Here is a 20374-nt window from a genome sequence, read left to right as displayed (position 1 = left end):
AACTTCAATTCACAATCAAAGGACTCCATAGTCAGTCATTTGCTTGTGGATGAAAGATGCATTTTGTAGTTTCTCGAAGAAGGCCATGTATGCCAGGTCAAGTCAGTGGTAAGGGCGCCATGAAGTACTATGGCCAGCAAATCTCAGGTAACTCAGGGAAGTTGGTGAGAAATTTTCGTCTGCTCACATCTCCCTTCGTTCATTCATTCAGTCAAAATGCATTGAGCCCCTGCTTTCTTCTAGATGTGAATAAGACTATTCCTGTAGCTCAAGAAGGAATATAAACAGAAGCATTATCTTAGTAACAGCAGATTGAACCTTTGCATTTACAGCTAAGAATATTGATAGTGACAAGTGTGTGAGTTTGTCACTGAATGAATTTACCACTTCCCTTCTATGTAATCTCTTTATCCCATTTGCAGGAAAAATTTACTTGAATGATTCATTTTATTAAATAATAATCCTATCTATGCACATGTTACTGTCGAGTGTGCTATCTAATATGGTATTCCCTAACAAAATGTGGCTATTTGAATTTTAGGCTGGGCATGGTGGTGCATGCCGTAATCCCAGCACTTTGTGAGGCCAAGGCAAGTGGCTAGCTTGAGCCCAGGAGTTCAAGACCAGTCTGGGCAACATGGCTAAACCCTGTTTCCACAAAAAATACAAAAATTAGCTGGGTGTGGTGGCGTGTGTCTATTGTCTCAGCTACTCTGGAGGCTGAGGTGAGAAGATTTGCTTGAGCCCAGGAGGCGGAGGTGACAGTGAGCGGAGATTGTGCCATTGCACTCTAGCCTGGGTGACAGAGTGAGACCCTGCCTCTAAAAAAGAAATTTTAAAAATAAATACATTTCTGTTAATGACAAATAAATTAATGAAATGCTAAGAAAAATACATGAAAGTAAATTTAAAAAATAGTTCTTCATTTTTACTAGGCCTACTTGTAGCTAGTGGCTACCATATTGGCCAAGGAAGGCTATGGAACATTTTCATCATCTCAGGAAGTACTATTGGACAGCACAAATCTATAGTTATCACTTGATCCTCACAATAATCCTATAAAATGACAAGTTGTACAGTATTGTATCCATAGAGGCCAGGAAACTGAGGTGCCAAGAGGTTAAATAATGTATCTTTTCAAGGAATTTGAGCTAGAGAACTTCCTCTAGAAGCAAATAAATACAGGCAGATGTAAATACAAATAAATAAAGGGTTTTATCTACAATTTTTAAATCTTACAATGTAAGTATCTTGAAGGCAGAGATGTTGTCTACCTCTTCAATATTATATGCCTAATATCTATCGCAGAGTCTGATACAAGCCGAACACTTAGTTACTACTAATTAGAGGGATAAATACATGTAGTTTTTGGCCCAAGCAGAAGTTACAGTTTAATATAATTGTAAAAATTTGGATGTCTTTACCAAAGTAACTGCTGGGTTTAAAGGGTTATAATTAAAGTTCTGGTTAGTAAAAGAAGGAAGTTTGAAAGCTCTGCCCTTTATTCTGCTTGCACTTGCTTTTTAGTATAGTCACAGCTAAGAAGCAGTAAATTTTCCTACTCCGTGTTGGATTCAGCCATTTGAAAAGTTTGCAAAATTCTATGAATGTGTAGGCACTGTTTCCAGACAATGAGTTTCAATAAACCATTGCTGAAAACACTTATTTTTGCATAATTGTTCTCACTGTGTGTTTGTTTTTACCCTAGAAAATAATAGATTTAAAATAGCATATCTAGGGCATGCAAATAAAATGAGTGTGGTCAATAGACACCAGTAGTGTCTCCTAAAATAATAAATTATGTTCTATTGTAGAATGGCATTTAAATGTTGTATGTAATCTATATTTCGCTATGACTTGAGTGTACATCTACCAGTATAGAAAGTATAAAAATTGCCACAAATAGAGCTTTTAGATATTCTTTTTGAAAGAAAAAAGGAATAGAACATTGTCATTATGTTTTCCAAAACTGCCTTTTAAAATATGTGATTCTAATATTATATTAGCTTTTAATAATGTATAATACTAATATCATTTACTGATATTAACCAAAAACGCAAATATGTGACCTATAGAAGTGCCAGTATTGTTCTTGCCATTAAATGAGATCCGTGAGTTTTCATTTGCTAGCTTGGCTTTTGAAAGAGCAGTCAATAGTATGAAGGTATTCATTCTTCAGCATAATTAAAATATATAGCCCTTAAAAGCTTCTTAAATAATGAAGTTGGCACATTTTCCCTGGGTTAAAAAAAAAAAAAACACATCTAGACATGTACACCAACTTCAAAGACCTAACTCGTTTTTTATAGCTTAGTTAATCCTAAACCAAAATGCTTTACTGATAATTTTTCACAAAGTTGCCTTTCTTTTGTAGTCCCTTCTCCTGATAGTATTGATTCGTAGCCTGGGTTTTCTGACTTCTTAGGTTGTTTTTAAATAACAACAACCTTTTTAGTATGTTGGCATGCTTAGTAATAATTTAAATCCACTTCAAAATCATATATTTAGGGATTTCTTAAGCATATATATGCTCTTTGTTCAGCCCTTTCACTGTGGTCATGGCACATGAGGCTTAAAGATTGCAAAATCAAAGAAATAGTGATGATGCCTGGTGGTTTCTTGGGAATCTTGGTTCAACAAGCAGAAGTTCAAAGCATTTTATAATAGGGAAGCTTGGCAATGCTGATGCAATGTGAAAGCTTAAACAAGAAAATTTTTATCTCCAGATTTTGCACACTTTCTTTCTTTGCCTATGTTAAAGAAGAAGGGGATACATCTGAATTTGTCCCTTTTGAATCAAGTTTATGTTCCAGAACAAAGAACCTGATTGATGGCTATCCATTTAAATATATATGTATTTTTTTTTTTTGCAAATAAACCTTCTCTTTACCTCCAGTGAATTGGGAAATATATGTAGAGATTTTTACAATATTATGAATTATATTTCAGTGCAAGTTTTAGTTGCTTTAGTCACTTAAATGCTAGATTAGAGTGTTCTGTGCTGTATCCTTGAGTGCATGGCTTTGAAATCTCTCACACCACTGAATGATTGTCAGGTTGCTGCCTGGAAGGATGCCCCATTCTTAGCTTTCTGGCTGGTTGATGCTCTGTCATTGACAGACTGAAATCTGTGTGATTGGGGTGCTGGCTATAGACATTGCCTAATGTGAAATATTACATCCTTTGATTAAAGGCTGTGGGAAACTTTTGTAAGATCCTATCTTAATGTACAGTAAATGTTGAGTTGTTTATATATTAATGCACATTTCTTAGAACTATAATACTGGACACAAATTTAGAGGTTGCCCCAGTTGAAGAAGCTATTGGCCAGAGAGGTTAAGTAATTTGATCAAGGTCACATCTCTTTTTAATAGCAAAAAGAATACTTCAATCTTAGTCCTGTACAATAGAGGTACAAACATATCTCTCAGTGTACTACAGCAATATTATTTGCATTTCAAATAGAGCCTTTACATGATTTTGAGATGCCTGAGACTTTTCTCATGCAGTGATTTGGATATGAACAGTGATCACACGTGTCATTTTTGAACAGCTGTTGAAGAAGGCAGAACATGATTATGCCACTTGCTTAATATATTACATCTGGTTGCTGGGAAAATTTAAAAATTCCCTGGTGGTTGGAAGAGAAATTTTTTCCCTTTTTGGAGTATTTCATTCAAAAACTCTATTTTAAACTCTGAATTTTGGCTGCTCAGTGGTGGCTTAATTGTACTGCCTATTGAGGTGCACACTGAGAATGGAGGAAGGATTTTATGCAAAGTGCCCTTTGAAGGCTTTCATAGTCCTGATTCCATGTAATTTCATAATTTGGGAAAGAAAGCAGAGCTGTAGTGATTTTTATGATGGAATTATTTTATTTTACCATTCAAACATCTCCATGACCTACTCATGTGAGAAGTTGGGAGCCCTTTGCAGTGAAACAGAACCTTAATCAAATAAGGCCATGGAAGATTTTTCTCTTTTCTGTTTGTTCTAGATTGGGAAACATTCAAAATTCTTTATTTACACAGTTCTTCTTCGCCAGTATTTCCTGCATACTCACTTCATCTTTTTGTTTGTTTCACTGCGCTTTAATTATAAGCCATTTTGGGTGGTCATTGGAGCACCTTTGTTTTACCTAAAACAGAGACCTCATCTTTGCCTGCAGCGTCATTGCTGTAGGAACTGAACAGAGTATTTCCTTGGAGAACATCTGCATTGAGTAATTTTTGAGCAAGTGCCTCTAGTTTTGACAGTAACGCTTCACCTTTTGAAAATAAATCCCATGTGATTTGGATGCTTCTGTAGGAATGTGATTTGAAGGAGGCAATAGTAGAATGTACTGTGTTGAAAATTGTTTTCTTAGTTTAAAAAATGTATTATTCAGTCTTTCAAATTATAGTGCATTTATTACTTACCTTCACCTGTTACTTTGGCCTACAGTGTATAACATAATGAGCCTCTCAAAGAGTAGCTGTTGAGAAATGAAGAGTGAATTTATTTGGCTCTGATTATTCAAGTGATTTCATAATAAGCAGGAGTATTATTGTATTTTTTGATGTGGAATACTTGGCAGTACCCTCCCCCTCCCCTGCAGAGGGCCCATTGAATTAATGACACCTTCAAAGTAAAGTCCATTTCTTCTATTCTCCAGGTGACTTCAAGTGGAACATTCATTGGCATTGGACGGAAAACACCAGATTGCCAAGGAAACACCAAGTATTTCCGTTGTAAATTCTGCAATTTCACTTATATGGGCAACTCATCCACCGAATTAGAACAACATTTTCTTCAGACTCACCCAAACAAAATAAAAGCTTCTCTCCCCTCCTCTGAGGTTGCAAAACCTTCAGAGAAAAACTCTAACAAGTCCATCCCTGCACTTCGATCCAGTGATTCTGGAGACTTGGGAAAATGGCAGGACAAGATAACAGTCAAAGCAGGAGATGACACTCCTGTTGGGTACTCAGTGCCCATAAAGCCCCTTGATTCCTCGAGACAAAATGGTACAGAGGCCACCAGTTACTACTGGTGTAAATTTTGTAGTTTCAGCTGTGAGTCATCTAGCTCACTTAAACTGCTAGAACATTATGGCAAGCAGCATGGAGCAGTGCAGTCAGGCGGCCTTAATCCGGAGTTGAATGATAAGCTTTCCAGGGGCTCTGTCATTAATCAGAATGATCTAGCCAAAAGTTCAGAAGGAGAGACAATGACCAAGGCAGACAAGAGTTCGAGTGGGGCTAAAAAGAAGGACTTCTCCAGCAAGGGAGGCGAGGATAATATGGTAACGAGCTATAATTGTCAATTCTGTGACTTCCGATATTCCAAAAGCCATGGCCCCGATGTAATTGTAGTGGGGCCACTTCTCCGTCATTATCAACAGCTCCACAACATTCACAAGTGTACCATTAAACACTGTCCATTCTGTCCCAGAGGACTTTGCAGCCCAGAAAAGCACCTTGGAGAAATTACGTATCCGTTTGCTTGTAGAAAAAGTAATTGTTCCCACTGTGCACTCTTGCTTCTGCACTTGTCTCCTGGGGCGGCTGGAAGCTCGAGAGTCAAACATCAGTGCCATCAGTGTTCATTCACTACCCCTGATGTAGATGTACTCCTCTTTCACTATGAGAGTGTGCATGAGTCCCAAGCATCGGATGTCAAACAAGAAGCAAATCACCTGCAAGGATCGGATGGGCAGCAGTCTGTCAAGGAAAGCAAAGAACACTCATGTACCAAATGTGATTTTATTACCCAGGTGGAAGAAGAGATTTCCCGACACTACAGGTGAGCATGGGGGGTGGGGTCAGGAGGAATATACAAATAAAATAATAGAAAAAATCCACAGAAAGAGGGCTGAACCAGGAATTGTTGGGAGTGATTCCGATGACTTGGGGAAGTTATAGGAGAAGACCATATAAAAGATCATCACAGGTTTGCAGGTGATATAGTTATAGCTGTGATCACTGTAGATTTTAATTTGGTTCCTTCTTTTAGACTGTACGCTCATGTTTCATACTTGTTTTAAACCATTTACTGATTGTCTTTTTAAATTCACAGTGATTCTAATAATGCTGATGAGTTTACTAATTTACCGTAGTCCATTTATCCTTACTAAATATGACTCCACATCCTATATTTTTTTGACAGAGCTAAATGAAAGATGCTATTGTAAATATATCCTATTCTCTATTCTGAGAAAAAAATTTGAGAACCTGTTGCTCATTTTTATTTTAAAATGAGATTATATATTCTAGCTTTGAACAAATTCTGCAACATCCTTGTTTAGCATACAAGTAGTAATCTAAAGGTGAGAATTTTTGTACTATGTGTGATTTTGGATGTAGACTTGCTCCTCCAAGCAGGTAAAACTGCTTGAGTTATTCCAGATTCTTAAATGGATGTGGGATGTTTGTGTTTTCCTTCTGCTTTCACTCTATTCTCTTTATAAACATTAACTTTCCCAGTTAATCTTTTATAATATCTGGATATAAGTATAGGCTATGTATCTTTATTTCATGTATGCATTCATTCTTTAATTAATTAGTTTAAAAAATCCTACTGTACCAGGCATTGAATATACAAGACATAGTCAGTGCCCTCAGGGAACTTACAGTTTAGTAGGGAAGATGAGACACTTAGATGATTACAAGAGTAATAAGTGTCATAAAAGATGAAGTACAAGGCAGTGTGTTTGAATATAATGATAACATAACCTAATACGGTAGATTAGGAAATTACTTCCTTGGGAAGGAGCATTTAAACTGAGACTTGGTTATAAATAGGAATTAGTTCAGCAAAGCGTTGGTGGTACCCTGCGTTTAGGTATTATTTAGTGCTCATTGGGTACTTTCTCATTATTACGCCTTTCAGCATCAAAGTAGAAAGCTTTACTTACTATACCAATATCCTAGTCTAAAAATCTATTCATTTCAATTTCTACATCCCACGATATTAAATAGTTTCTTCCACTCCTTTTAAAAGTTTTGTGTTAGTGCAAGTGTGTGTATGTTTTTTCAGTCACCAGTAATGAAGCCGTTCATGTCTGACAATAGGCTAATAATGTTAGATGTTAATTTGAAGGGCATCCCAATGTTCACAGTGAATCAAAATGTTCAGAAAACACTTACTTGAGATTTACACTGTTTAATTTATAAGGTCAGCCCTGGGAAAGACACAGTCCTGCAATCAAATATGTGTTCACACTTGCAATGAGTGTTTCTGGCTCCTCTGATGTTAGCTGCATGTTAATTTATTTCTGAGGCTCGCAGACATCAGCTGCTTTCTGAGCTTTACTAGCGTGGATATGTGCGTATGTGCACATTGTGCATGTACATTTGCTGAGTAATGTAAAAATCAGATAGTCCATTCTTTTTTTGAAAAGGACAAGGACCACTATTTTTTTTTTAGAAATCTTCATGATTTTCTTTAATCATGAGGAAACACCCAGAACGCACACACATCTTGGACCTGCATACCCACGTAAGTGCACACACACACACACACGCATGCAGAGACGCTCATTCTGATACATCTAGCTACCAGCACAGTTGGACAAGTGGTTTTTCTATTGATGCAGCTGAGGCATTGCTTGAGAATGTCTGGGAAAACAGGGTTTTAACATACTTTAGGTAAACAAAATAATCCCCCAAGAAATAAAATATGAGTAAAACTATTACTGAATAATGTCAGAATTTAGTTAATATTCAGTGATGAAAGAAGCTCTAGAGAAAAGAGAACTATTCTTTTCTTGTTCACCACTGTATCTGCACGATTTAACACAGTGGCATGTTGCCTAATGGGAGTTCAGTGAATATCTTTATGTAAATGAGATCCCTGTGAGTTTTTGACTTCACAGTAGTTATGAATAAGCTGAGATTTCCAAGGTGAGTTACATTTTAATGCTTTACTATTATATGGTCTTGGAACCCTTCTGAGGACCTAGGCTTCCATACCAAATGACAGTTTTCTGTTCATTTTGACTTTAAGTCAACTTCTCAGCATTTTATTAGCTAAAAATTGAAATAGCACTTGTCCATAGGACATTAAAGTATTCTTGCACTTATGTTTAAATCCTGATATAGTTTGGCTGACCAGGGATCCTTTAAGGTGCTGAGTAGTTTATCTCTAATCTGTTTCTGAGTTCTTATAGAGATGTTTGAAATTTGGAGCCTTACAATTTCAGAAGTCACAGCTTAGATGTAGAAAAGATAAAGAAATTCTACTGAACGCTGAACAGTAATAGCGGCCCAGAGATGTGAAAGGACATAGTCACGTGGATGTTTAGAACTTGATCTGCTATCAAAGCATTTTCCAAAAATTCCTCACTTTTAGGATAGAATAAGAGGACAGGTTTACCTTATCACATAGTATTTTTATAATTAAATTTGTTTACTCCAATTATTCATGTTGGGAAACTTCTGCCATAATTCTGTGTTATTTCTGTGAAATATTCTAGGCTTTTGAGTGCCTTATATAGAAGACTTAACGGTGTAGTAAAAATTAGCATAAGCCATGAACTGTACAATATGTGAAATCATTTAACTATAAAATGACGATAGCTGAGAAGCAGCAGAGTTGATCTAGAGCTCTGAGTGAAAAACCTCAGTATCGATTCCGTTGCATGGGTGTTTAAGAACTAAGTTAAACTTGGTGGAACTGCAAACATGATCTAGTCAGCAACAGGGATTTGGTCCATTCTCTTAATGTTTAGTATTTACCTATAATACCCCTAACTCAGATTATAACTGGGTTATTATATTCCACCCATGAATGGTTTTCTCACTGCATTTCTTTTATTATTTATCATTTAATTCAACTGCATACCTGCTCTCTATTAACTGCTGCTTTTCTTATCAAAATTTTCAGTGTTATAACTTAGGTTTTTGGCATGAGTAGGAGGATTACTTCCCCACAAGACAACTATACTAGATAAAACATATTTTGTAATGCATTGCCAGACTTCTACAAAGTAAGAAAAATTTTTGGAGCCTTTGTTCTCCCTTTCATTAAGAGTGCACTAAACACAGAGTAGGGAGAAGTGAAGGGTAAGCTTGGAATGTGAGGTTACACTGAGGGCAAATGCCAATGTCGCTGTTGCATTTGATCAGAAGACTAAGCCTGGAGTTACTCATAGAGAGAAGGGGTTGAATCTGAGTTTTGCTTTAAGCTTAGATCTTGAAGGTGGCTAGGATTTTTACATTAGTTCTCCCTCTCACTTCTGGCATAATTAAACACAAGTTTGTCTATAGAAAAGTACTCCAAATTTTACCTCCAAGATATTGATGGATGCAGATAAATCTTACATGAGCTCACTATTACGAAAATTCACCATATGGACAGGAAAATAAGCCATCATGTGTGAAATCAGTAGAAAACACAAATAATAGATGTATATACCCAGTCACTTCAGATACAGGAGTTTTCAGTTATAAAATACTAATAAGCATTCAAAGATATGAAAGTTACAATTAAAAAATGATCAAGCAACATGAGACTATATGAACAGGCACTTCTCAAAAGAAGATATTTATGCGGCCAATAAACATATGAAAAAAGCTCATCATCACTGATCATTAGAGAAATGCAAGTCAAAAACACAATGAGATACCGTTTCACGCCAGTTAGAATGGAGATCATTAAAAAGTCAGGGAACAGATGCTGGCGAGGATGTGGAGAAATAGGAACACTTTTACACTGTTGGTGGGAGTGTAAAGTAGTTCAACCATCGTGGAAGACTGTGTGATGATTCCTGAAGGATCTAGAACCAGAAATACCATTTGACCCAGCCATCCCATTACTGGGTATATACCCAAAGGATTATAAATCATTCTACTATAAAGACACATGCACACGTATGTTTATAGTACCACTGTTCACAATAGCAAAGACTTGGAACCAACCCAAATGTCCACCAAGGATAGATTGGATAAAGAAAATGTGGCACATATACACCACGGAATACTATGCAGCCCTAAAAAATGAGTTCATGTCCTTTGCAGGGACATGGACGGAGCCGGAAACCATCATTCTCAGCAAACTAACACGGGAACAGAAAACCAAGCACCGCATGTTCTCACTTATAAGTGGGAGTTGAACAATGAGAACACATGGACACAGAGGGGGAACATCACACACTGGGGCTTGTTGGAGAGTCGGGGGCAAGGGGAAGGAGAGCATTAGGACAAATACCTAATGCATGTGGGGCTTAAAACCTAGATGACAGGTTGATAGGTCCTGCAAACCACCATGGCACATGTATACCTATGTAACAAACCTGCAAGGTCTGCACATGTACCCCAAAACTTAAAGTTAAAAAAAAGCAAGATCACCAAAAAATTAACAAATAACATAGTTTTAATTGAGAAATATAACTCTTGAAACTTAAAACATATGGATTGATTAAACTACATATTAGACAATTAAAGAGAGCAAATGAATTAATCAAAATGAGGCAGAATATTTAAGAGAGAGCAAGGAGATACAAAATATCAAAGACGTTTAGTAAGATATGGAATATAATGAGCTGTTGTAACATACATCTAATCAAAGTCCCAGAAGAAAGAAAATATACAGAATAGAGAGTAGGTAATCAGTATTTGAGCAGAAAATGGTAAAATATTTTCTAGAACCAATGAAAGACATAAATACTTAGACGCAAAGAAGTGAAGCATACACTAAGCAGGATGATGTATACGAATAAGTTCAGTTACACACACATTGTAGCAAAAGTGAGAATGCCAAGGCAGAGACATCCTTAAAAACAGCTGTAGACTAACAAGAAATCGACTACTCAGAAAAGACAGTTGACAGACTTTTTATTAGCAACAATGGAACCTGGAGGAAGGAGGATTATTATTCAGAGTTTTGAAAAAACATCACATAGTCAACCTTGTATTGTCTGCCCATCAAAGCTATCTCATAAGAATAAGAGCAAAGCAAAGACATTTTCTGGTAAGTGAAGACCAGGGAACCATCTGAGCAAATCTAAACAAACATTACCTGTCACGTTTATGCAGTTAAAAAAGGAATGGACTAGGCGGGGCACAGTGGCTCACACCTGAAATCCCAGCATGTGGGAGGCCAAGGCTTGAACCCAGAAGTTTGAGATCAGCCTGGGCAGCATACCAAGATCTCGTCTCTAAAAAAAATAAAAAGATAAAAAAATGATCTGAATATAGTGGTGATTACCTGTGGTCCCAGGTACTCAGGTGCTGAGATGGGAGGATCACTTAAGCCCAGGAGGTCGAGGCTGCATTAAGCCATGATCATGCTGCTGGCCTGGGCCACAAAGACTAAGGTATTGCGTTGTGCTACTATGTAAGTTTGAAGGGAAAATGCCTAGAATGAAGGTATTCTAAGACACCTAAATTGTTGGGAGTTAGCAAGCTAGGACTTTGTTATACATACTTGGAAAAATTTAAGGATAACTAATAAAGAATAGGAAATGAATGCATAACTTCCAAAACTATAGAGGAGAAAAAATGGAATAATGAAATAAAGAACACCCATAAAATTCAATCAGCTTTTTAAAAAATGGTGAGAAAATATGTGGGAAGCGTTAGACATATAGACATTTTAAAGTAAAATCTACAAAAATTGTAGATATCAAAAGTCTTAATGTGTGTCTATTAAACTTTTCCACTGAAAAGATATCAGATGATATTTAAAAAAATTATAACTGTATCCTGCATACTGTATATACACCTGAAACATAAGTCTCTGGATGTTCAAAAGAAAAGAATAGACTTAGTTATACCCACAAATATAAACTAAAGGAAAATCGAGGTATCTTTATTAATCTCATACAATTTTAAGAATTTATTACAAATAGCCTATGGAGGAAAGAAGGGATCATTGCATAATAAGAGGTTTAACTTCTTCAGAACATACAATGGTTCTAAATACATAACACATAAATACAAATAAGTAAAGCAAAAAGTGATAGAGGAACTACAGGGAAAACATGACACACCACAATCACAATGATAAAGTTTTAAGAAAACTCCTTAAAAGTTAAGCACAGAAAAGTTTTCAAAATTGAAAAGATTTGAACAACAAATTATCAAACCTGATTTGATAAAAAGATACAAATTCTGTACAAATTAGAGAATGTACATGCTTTTAAAGCACATATAGAGCAGTTATAAAAATTGAGACATATTAAGCCAAAAAAATTAAATTTCAAAAAACAGTATCTCATAGAACATATCCTTTGACTCTGTACAATGAAATTAGACCTCCATAACAAAAAGCTAAGGATCAATAAAGTTATACAGGGCCAATCATAACCAAACAAAAAAAAACGAGATCCCTTTATTAATCTCAGAAAACATAGATTTTATGATAAAACACCTTATAAGGGATAGAAATGGTCAGAACATACTACTTTGGAAGGCAAATTTGGCAAAATTTGGCAATATCAGATGTTCGTATTCCCAGTGACTACGTAATTTAACTTTTCAGAAGACCTTTTGCATGGGTTTGCTAGGAAACGTGCAAAAATGTTCATAATTGCATTTTTTTGAAAGAACAAAACAAAGTCCAAAATAAAAACAGGAAAAAACTCTGATTGTCTTTCCAAAAAAGATTAATTTATTTGTAGAATTTTCAAGCAGTAGAATGTTTTACAGTAGTGAATTTAATAAGTGACAAGTGACTACAACATAAATGATCCTTAGAATAATTTTGACTGAATAAAAACATGATAAAGACAAGTCACAGTGGGATAGTGTTTTATATAAATTCAAAAGATAAAACTATAAATTTTCATGTTATATGTTTATGATATACATATGAATATCATATGCATGCACATATATGCATGTGTGCATGCATGGATAAATACATCTGAAATATACATATAGACATGTATGTATACATATGATATATGCACATAGATATATGTATATATGTATGCATACATATAAGTATATATGTATATGATGCTCATGTATATCGTCTACATATACTCTACTGTACCATAAATAGTACTTTCTTTATCATATGTAATCATATCTATATCTATCCATATAGAATCTCTTCCTGTCTACACTCACATAGATTTTGATTTAGTTATGTAAAATCACATTCTGTGATTCTGAAATCGCTTCAGGTTTTAATTTGTTTGCGAACTTAGATGTAAATGAATATGTGTGTGTGTATTTATTTGTATGTCACTAACATACAGTGTACAACTTTAAAAAATGAGGCATCAATTCTCATCATTGCCCATGTCGAGTAAATATATGAATGAATGATCAATCTTACTATTAAATAACTTACTATTAAAGAACTACTACAGACTCAGTAATATAATTATTGTCTAGTACAAATATTAAAATGTTCATTGTTGGCTAAAATGTGGAAAACTACACACATATTTTGGTAGTGTATGCGATGACAAGACTGTGCGTTAGGAGATTTACGAATGCATTTTAAAATTTTTAAACAGTGCTTGCAACTTCCAGACATAAAACAGGTAAACTCAGACTGAAAGAGTTGACATTGGTTGCAGTAGGTGGTCAAATTAATTTAGCTCCTGCTCAATCTCTATCTTACATTTAAATTTGTATATGTTATGTGTCATATTTTTAAAAATAATACCTAATAAATCAGTTGCTTATAATACCTTGAAATAGACATGATAGTTCAATTAGAAAATACCCACTGTGAGACAAAAAGTTACCCAGGATATTATAGTTCACCAAACAAACAAACAAACAAACAAACAAATAAAACCTCACAAAGCCATTACCTTTATTTGTATACATTATTTATTAGAAATTTCAGAACTAATGCTTCTGAATACTGTGCAAGAACAGTTATCAAGTCTTGGAATAAGATACATTTTAGCCACAGTTTCAATTCCATTGACATTTGTATAAATAATTTCCTATTCCTTATTTACTTTCTATTTTATTGAAAGACTTTCTGTATGAACGTTTTGTAGGGAATGTTTACCTTTTGAAAGGGAATTCTAAGTTTGATTTTTAAGATAGGTGTTAGTGGTGTTTTTTCTACCACTCGAAGATGTGAGCACCTCATCCCATCTCCCCAAAAGCCAGTTACTATTACTGAGCAAATCCTAATCAGATTATTTCAACTTAAAAATGCAAGATGAGTAAACAACATAATTATTTTCATCCGGAATTTCAATTTTTCTTGGATTATGTTCTGTAGACTGTTTCTCCTCTTTTAACTAGTTTACAGTTCTCAAGGATTGACCTAATAATCCATCTGTAATTCTGTTTTTGTCTTTGTTCCTGCTACTCTCTTCTTGTTTTTCATTTTATCATTTTACAGTGGCAGTAATGCCACATGCCACTCGTTGTAGACATTTATAGCAACAATGCATATATTACAAAAATGACTAACTTTATTAGATTTCAGACCTACTTGAACTACATTTAAATTTAAGTATTTGAATCACCTCCCTTTTCCCTACTTCTGTGATAATTTATCCGTAGTCGTTTGATTCTGTAATAACCAAAAAAAAAAACCTCTGAAAGTCTAATCAATTAGTATTTATGATTTATTCATTTACTTTGATGCTTCATTTAGTCACTGAAGTATAAAAACTGTGGTTAAAATTATTCATTGATTGTCTTTAAGATTTAAAAAATTATTGAAAGTAATATACTGTTATTTAGTAAAAAAGAGCTCTTCAAGTGATGACATAAATCTCAAGTTAACATTTAAAAGAAAAAAACAAGGCATCCCTCAGAGCTGTACTTCACATACACTGTAGGTTGGTTTATTATAAAAATAAAAATATTAACAGAGCATAGTAAAGGAGTAGCATCTTTTAGCTGATTTTTTTCTAGAAGCATTCCTCAATGCTTTACGATTTATGAAAATAATTCATAATATTCTCTACTAATGAATGAAATACTACTTTTGTGAATAAAGACTATTGTGCATTGAAACATGGAAGGATCAAAAAACAAATGCTTTTTTATAGCACATGAAAATTCTATAAAGTAGAATAAGGAATAACAATTATTTTTTCACAGAGGTTCTAAGTCACTTGAATTAAATACAAATTTGATCTTTTTAGGCAATTTGATGTCGTTTGCCTAGAGAGAAAGCATGATTTAGTTCTGTAATCAAAATTTCTTTGACTTGCCTCCACATTCTCAGATATTGTATAGGACACAGTGAGATTTTATAAAACTATGTCCCAAATATTTTATGCAGCATACACTAACATATTCATTTATTATCTGAAATTTAAATTTAACTGAGCATTCTGTGTTTTATGTGATGACCTTATGCTTATGCTAAGGAGGTCTATAAAATGACATCTTTTTTTCTCAGATAATATGAAGAAAGTGTTTGCTATCAGTGTGGCAGAAGGATATAGCATTTAGATTAATACAAAGCATGTATTTGTAAAAAATTTGAAATTAGTTTGGCTTAATGTACCCAGAGGTTTTAGGAGTTTTTAACTAATGAAGAGTTTATTCATAGGATCACTCAAAATATGCCATCTGCAAAATATCTGTGTACATCTTAATATTTCTGTCTGCTTTGTGACCCTACATATTAAATCCAGCATCTTGAACATCCAGAGCTGTGATTATCCATTTCTTTGTTATTACGCAGATACTTGCTGTCAATCTGGATGTTTTGTGATGAGAGGAATCAATACATGTGTGAGCTTTGGTCTCGACCTTAGGGTAATTACATATACCTGTAAAGTGAGGCATATATAATTTTAATCAAATACCATCTGTGATTAAAAAAAATTGAAGAGGAATACAAGGATTTAGAGTAACGAAGAAGACACTAGATTAATTCTTGGATTGAATCATTTGGGAAGTCTTTATGGATGAGGGGGTGGTTAAGTTGGGTCTTGAGAAATAGAGGAAAAATTTTCTGAATGTCTTTGAAGTTTTCATGTTAATGCTGATGAAAAGAAAGTGCATTTAGTAGGTTGGAGGAGAGTCCAAATTAATGTACTTTCACAATGACTAAACTTTTATTCTTGAGAAACGTTTCCTTTTACTGGGGTTTATTATAAGCTAGTCTTATTATTTGGAAGTGTGACATTATATTGAAGATCTTGTCAGTTATTATTGTGAGAATGATACATGTCAGAATATGCTCAAATCTTTTAGGTACTAATTCCTGAACAATCATTGCTTTAACTATCAAATAACGTACATGAAACAGTAACCATAGACAAGAGCAAAAGTATTCTATTTTGCCTTCAATATTTTTATGCTAATTAACTCTTCTGTGCTTCTGCTTCTTTATCTGCAAAGTGGGGTGGAAATGTATACTTTGTGTTATTGCTTCGGGCAATATATGTAAATGATCTAGTACTAAAGAATATTTAAAGACAATCTCCAAACAGTGATAAAGAAAAAATGAATTGGGATTATTCCTGACAATTTTGTGCTTGTAGTTTATTTTATAAAGCTGTGAACGTTGAGTTAGAAGGTATATGTGACTTAAGAATAATAACAATGTTGCTATTCATAAAAAATTCATCCTGGACCTGAGTATGGTGGTGCAGGCCTCTAATCCCAGCTACTCAGGAGGCTGAAGTGGGAGAATCCCTTGAGCCCAGGAGTTCAAGGCCAGCCTGGGCAACATAGTGAGACCTCATCTCTTAAAAAAAAAATTCATTTGGGAATGTTCTAAAAGTGCTGAGTACATGCAGGTATATTAACAGTACACTCCAAGCCAACACACTTGTTGTGAGTTATTTATGACCATAGCTGCATGATTCTTGCTACTCAAGGTGTGGTCTGGGAAACAACAGCATTAGCATCATCTAAGAGCTTGTAAGAAATACAGAGTATTATCAGAATCTGGGAAAATTTGAAATAAAAGAAGAAATACAGAATATTAGATCCTACCCTAGTCTTGCAGCATCAGAATATGAATTTGAATGAAATCCCCAGGTGATTTTTACACAGTAGTTTGAGAAGCACTGGTCTAGATCTTAGTATAGGTTATTGAAAAGTTTATATTGCTCCAGGCTTTTGACAGTAGTGTTGTCTTTTTAATATGTTTCCTGTCATCCATTTAGGACTGATAATATAAGGAGAAAGGAGTTGTTCAAATCTCAAGAGCACTTTGTAGCAAATTGCCTTTTCTGCTTCACCTAGTGGTGTTCAATAGCCTGAAAGATTGAGCAGTTTAACAGTTTACTGCTTAAATGCCAAGCTTTATCCTTTTTTCATTAATAGTAGTAAGACCCAGAGTCTCAAGATTCTGAATAACAATAATAGTAAGATCATTACCTGTATTTTATTAAAGCTTTGGGAGTTAGGAGATGTCTTGTGAGTTTACTCATTTAAGTTGTTTAGAGCCATTATGTAGCTAGTAATACAGTTTATGGGTACTGGTCCCTGCGTTGGCGTCATTTGAGGACTTTGTTAAACATTTAGATTCTCAGATTATGCCCGGGATATTGTGGTTCAGTGGGATAAGAAAGACTTGGAATCTCTATTGCTGAGAAAGAAACTCTTTGGGTGCAATGCTGCCCAGCCTGTTTTGCAAACCATTGCTGTAGTCAGTTTCTTTTTTCTCTGTTAGAAGACCTTTTCCATCCCCTGTGTTTTCATTTGGCATATCGTCAGTAGTTTACATTTATATAAAATTAGAAAGGTAGGCAGTGGAAAGTAGAAAAATATAACATCGTTCTGGGAGTTTGAAGCCCTGTGTTCTTGACTTGATATAGATGAAATGGGCAAGGCACTCTTTCTCCATTTTACTATCTGTGAAATGGGCCGTATACTTCAGTGGAATGTGAGAACCTGTAGACATGAGTGCTTTGAACTTTCAAAAGAAGTGTGAATTGAGCTTGTTTTTACAACCTTGTTGTAATATCCTTCCTGTTAAAATGTGTTTTCCTTTTCGACATAAAACCTGGTTCTCACGGAAAACTTACCCCTGCACTTTCTGTTTCCTTTGTACTTTATTCCTATCCCCACTCTTCTCTGTGTTCCTACAGCTCTTCAGCACCTGTACCATGGGCGGTTTTGCCTAGGTCGGTTGGTTCACGAGGTCCTCTCCGGGCTGATGAGAGCAGCTCCTGCTGAGACATGCCAGGAGTCAGGGAGTTTTCCTTTGGGACAGGAACTTCAAACTAGAAAACCTAGAAGACTCAGACACATTGTCTCAGGGTGTGATACCCTGTGATGAACTCATGTTTTGGGCGGGGACCTAGGACCTTGTATATTTGAGAGGAAGTACTAGTTAAATAATAGGTGAAGATTATGTAACTTCAATATCTACTGATTCTGCAATCTAGAAATATTCTTAAGTGACCCCTATTCCTTCATCTTTCTTCAGAATCAGTAGATATTGAAGGAACATAATCTTAATTACTTAGCTATATTCCTAGATATGCCATGTTCTAAACAACTTTAATGAATACATTCATAAAACATCCTTACCTCCCAGGGTTTTAATAAAACACAGGTAATGCCCTTACTGTCTTTGTTATTTAGAATTTGAAGATACTGGCTCTGACTGCTATTAATGAAAAAAGAGTAAAGCTTGACAATTAAGCAGTAAAAGGCTAAACTGCTCATTCTTTCATGTCATTGAATGCCGCTAGATGAAGCAGAAAAGCATAGAATATATTCTACTGGGCCATGTCCTAAAGCAAAGGATCTTCTAGGACATAAGCTTGGTTTTAAAAATGTTTTTTTCGTCATGGTTGAGGTACATGGGGGAATGGCAATGAATGATACCACAGCACCAGTTTGTAAGTTTAAACTCTTGCAGAAACAGTACAGAATGTGGATTCACAGAGAACAGAGCGGCTTTATTTAATTTTAGGATTTATACTGATTAACTCTCATTTATTTACTTAATATGCACAAGAACCCTATCAAGAGACAACTTTATTTTCATTTTGCAGATGAGGAAACTGAGACAGGTCCAGTAAATTATTCAAAGTTACTTACATTGTAGAATACAGAGCCAAAGTTTGAAGCTTAAGCATTCTCCTTAAGAGTCTACACTCTTACATGTGGTTGGTCATTTCACCAGTAAGAACTGAGAGTCTACCGTTTGAAAATAATTTTGCTTTGTGGTCCACAAGAATTTTGTATTTCTTTTCATATATGTTGATCCCTTCTCCTTCTTGTCACCCTGGTATTTACAGTCTTGATATCTTGAAACAGAATCACTATGATTCTTTGGCATTTTATCACTGGAGTTACCAGTTTTGGTAGAAGTGTCAGTGGTAATTTGTAGTTTTAATTTATAGGCATGGATCTCTTTAGAGATTTCAAGCAGAGATCCCACCATGTCAAGGAACCACAAATATGCTAAAGTGGACAGTGAGTCCATTATAACCATCTTGGGGTGAAAATCGATCATGGTTTGCTAAGTGCTTTCAGAAGTTGTTGTTGTTGTTTTAATTTCCATGACTCAATATATTGTGTAGAATATATTCAGTAGGGTAATTTTGGATTTATCTGTTTATCTCCCATTAGGTTAAACTAGAATGTGTGTGGTTTTTTTGTTGTTGTTATTTTGTTTTGTTTGAGATGGAGTCTCGCTGTGTCGCCCAGGTTGGAGCACAGTGTCGTGATCTCGGCTCACTGCAACCTCCGCCTCCCAGGTTCAAGTAATTCTCCTGCCTCAGCCTCCTGAGTAACTGTGATTACAGGCTCCTGCCACCACACCCAGCTAATTTTTGTATTTTTATTAGAGATGGGGTTTCACCATGTTGGTCAGGCTGGTCTTGAACTTCTGACCTCAGGTAATCTGCCTGCCTCTGCTTCCCAGAGTGCTCAGATTATAGGCATGAGCCACCAGGCCCTACCTGGAATGTGTTTTTGATAAGAAGCTTTTGTAGATGAGATCCACAGAGGTTCTAGGTCCTAGGTTTTAGGTATTGTTTATTGTCTTTTGTATTCTTAGTCCTGTTTTTGAATTTTCTGGCCTTGACATTGGTGGCAAGATTATTCTTCTTGTTCATAATCATCTTCACATTAAAGGTTAGGCTATTTCCACTTGAGGAAATTAATTTTACTATTGTGCTTTTATGGTCAATTCATCCTCCCATTATTTGTCATTTGTTGTATATTTCTTTACTACTTAAACAATGAAAAAAATAGGAAAAAGATTGGAAACAATCTTCTGTAAAAAGTAAATATCCATATTTACTCAACAAAATGTAAGCTCTTGTGTGCTACATTAAGCACGCTCAACAAATACTTGAGATTTTGTTTCATGTTTTATACCTGTGAATTTTCCTTCCATAAAATAGGAACATTCTTTTGGAATTTCAGCCATCAGACATGTTTTATAAAGGAATGCAGTTATCAGTGAACATTACAGCCCCAGAGTAATTAAAACATGCATTTGAGCACCTACTACCCAGCTGATTGCCTTCCTTTACCTT

General features: G+C 35.2%; 1 protein-coding gene across 3 annotated transcripts in view; it reads left to right on the top strand.

The window, feature by feature from the left end:
• Positions 1–20374, top strand: part of TRPS1 (transcriptional repressor GATA binding 1) — a 260490-nt gene that overhangs the window by 61067 nt on the left and 179049 nt on the right. For all 3 annotated transcript variants that reach the window (XM_003256138.3, XM_004090798.3, XM_012508614.2), the window contains one exon: positions 4655–5784. In XM_003256138.3, coding sequence (XP_003256186.1) covers positions 4655–5784 — 1130 coding nt within the window. The remainder of the gene's footprint in view (positions 1–4654; positions 5785–20374) is intronic.

This window comes from Nomascus leucogenys, chromosome 16, assembly GCF_006542625.1.
Source record: "Nomascus leucogenys isolate Asia chromosome 16, Asia_NLE_v1, whole genome shotgun sequence".
NCBI classification, from domain to species: domain Eukaryota; kingdom Metazoa; phylum Chordata; class Mammalia; order Primates; family Hylobatidae; genus Nomascus; species Nomascus leucogenys.
This window is presented reverse-complemented; position numbering and strand designations above follow the sequence as displayed.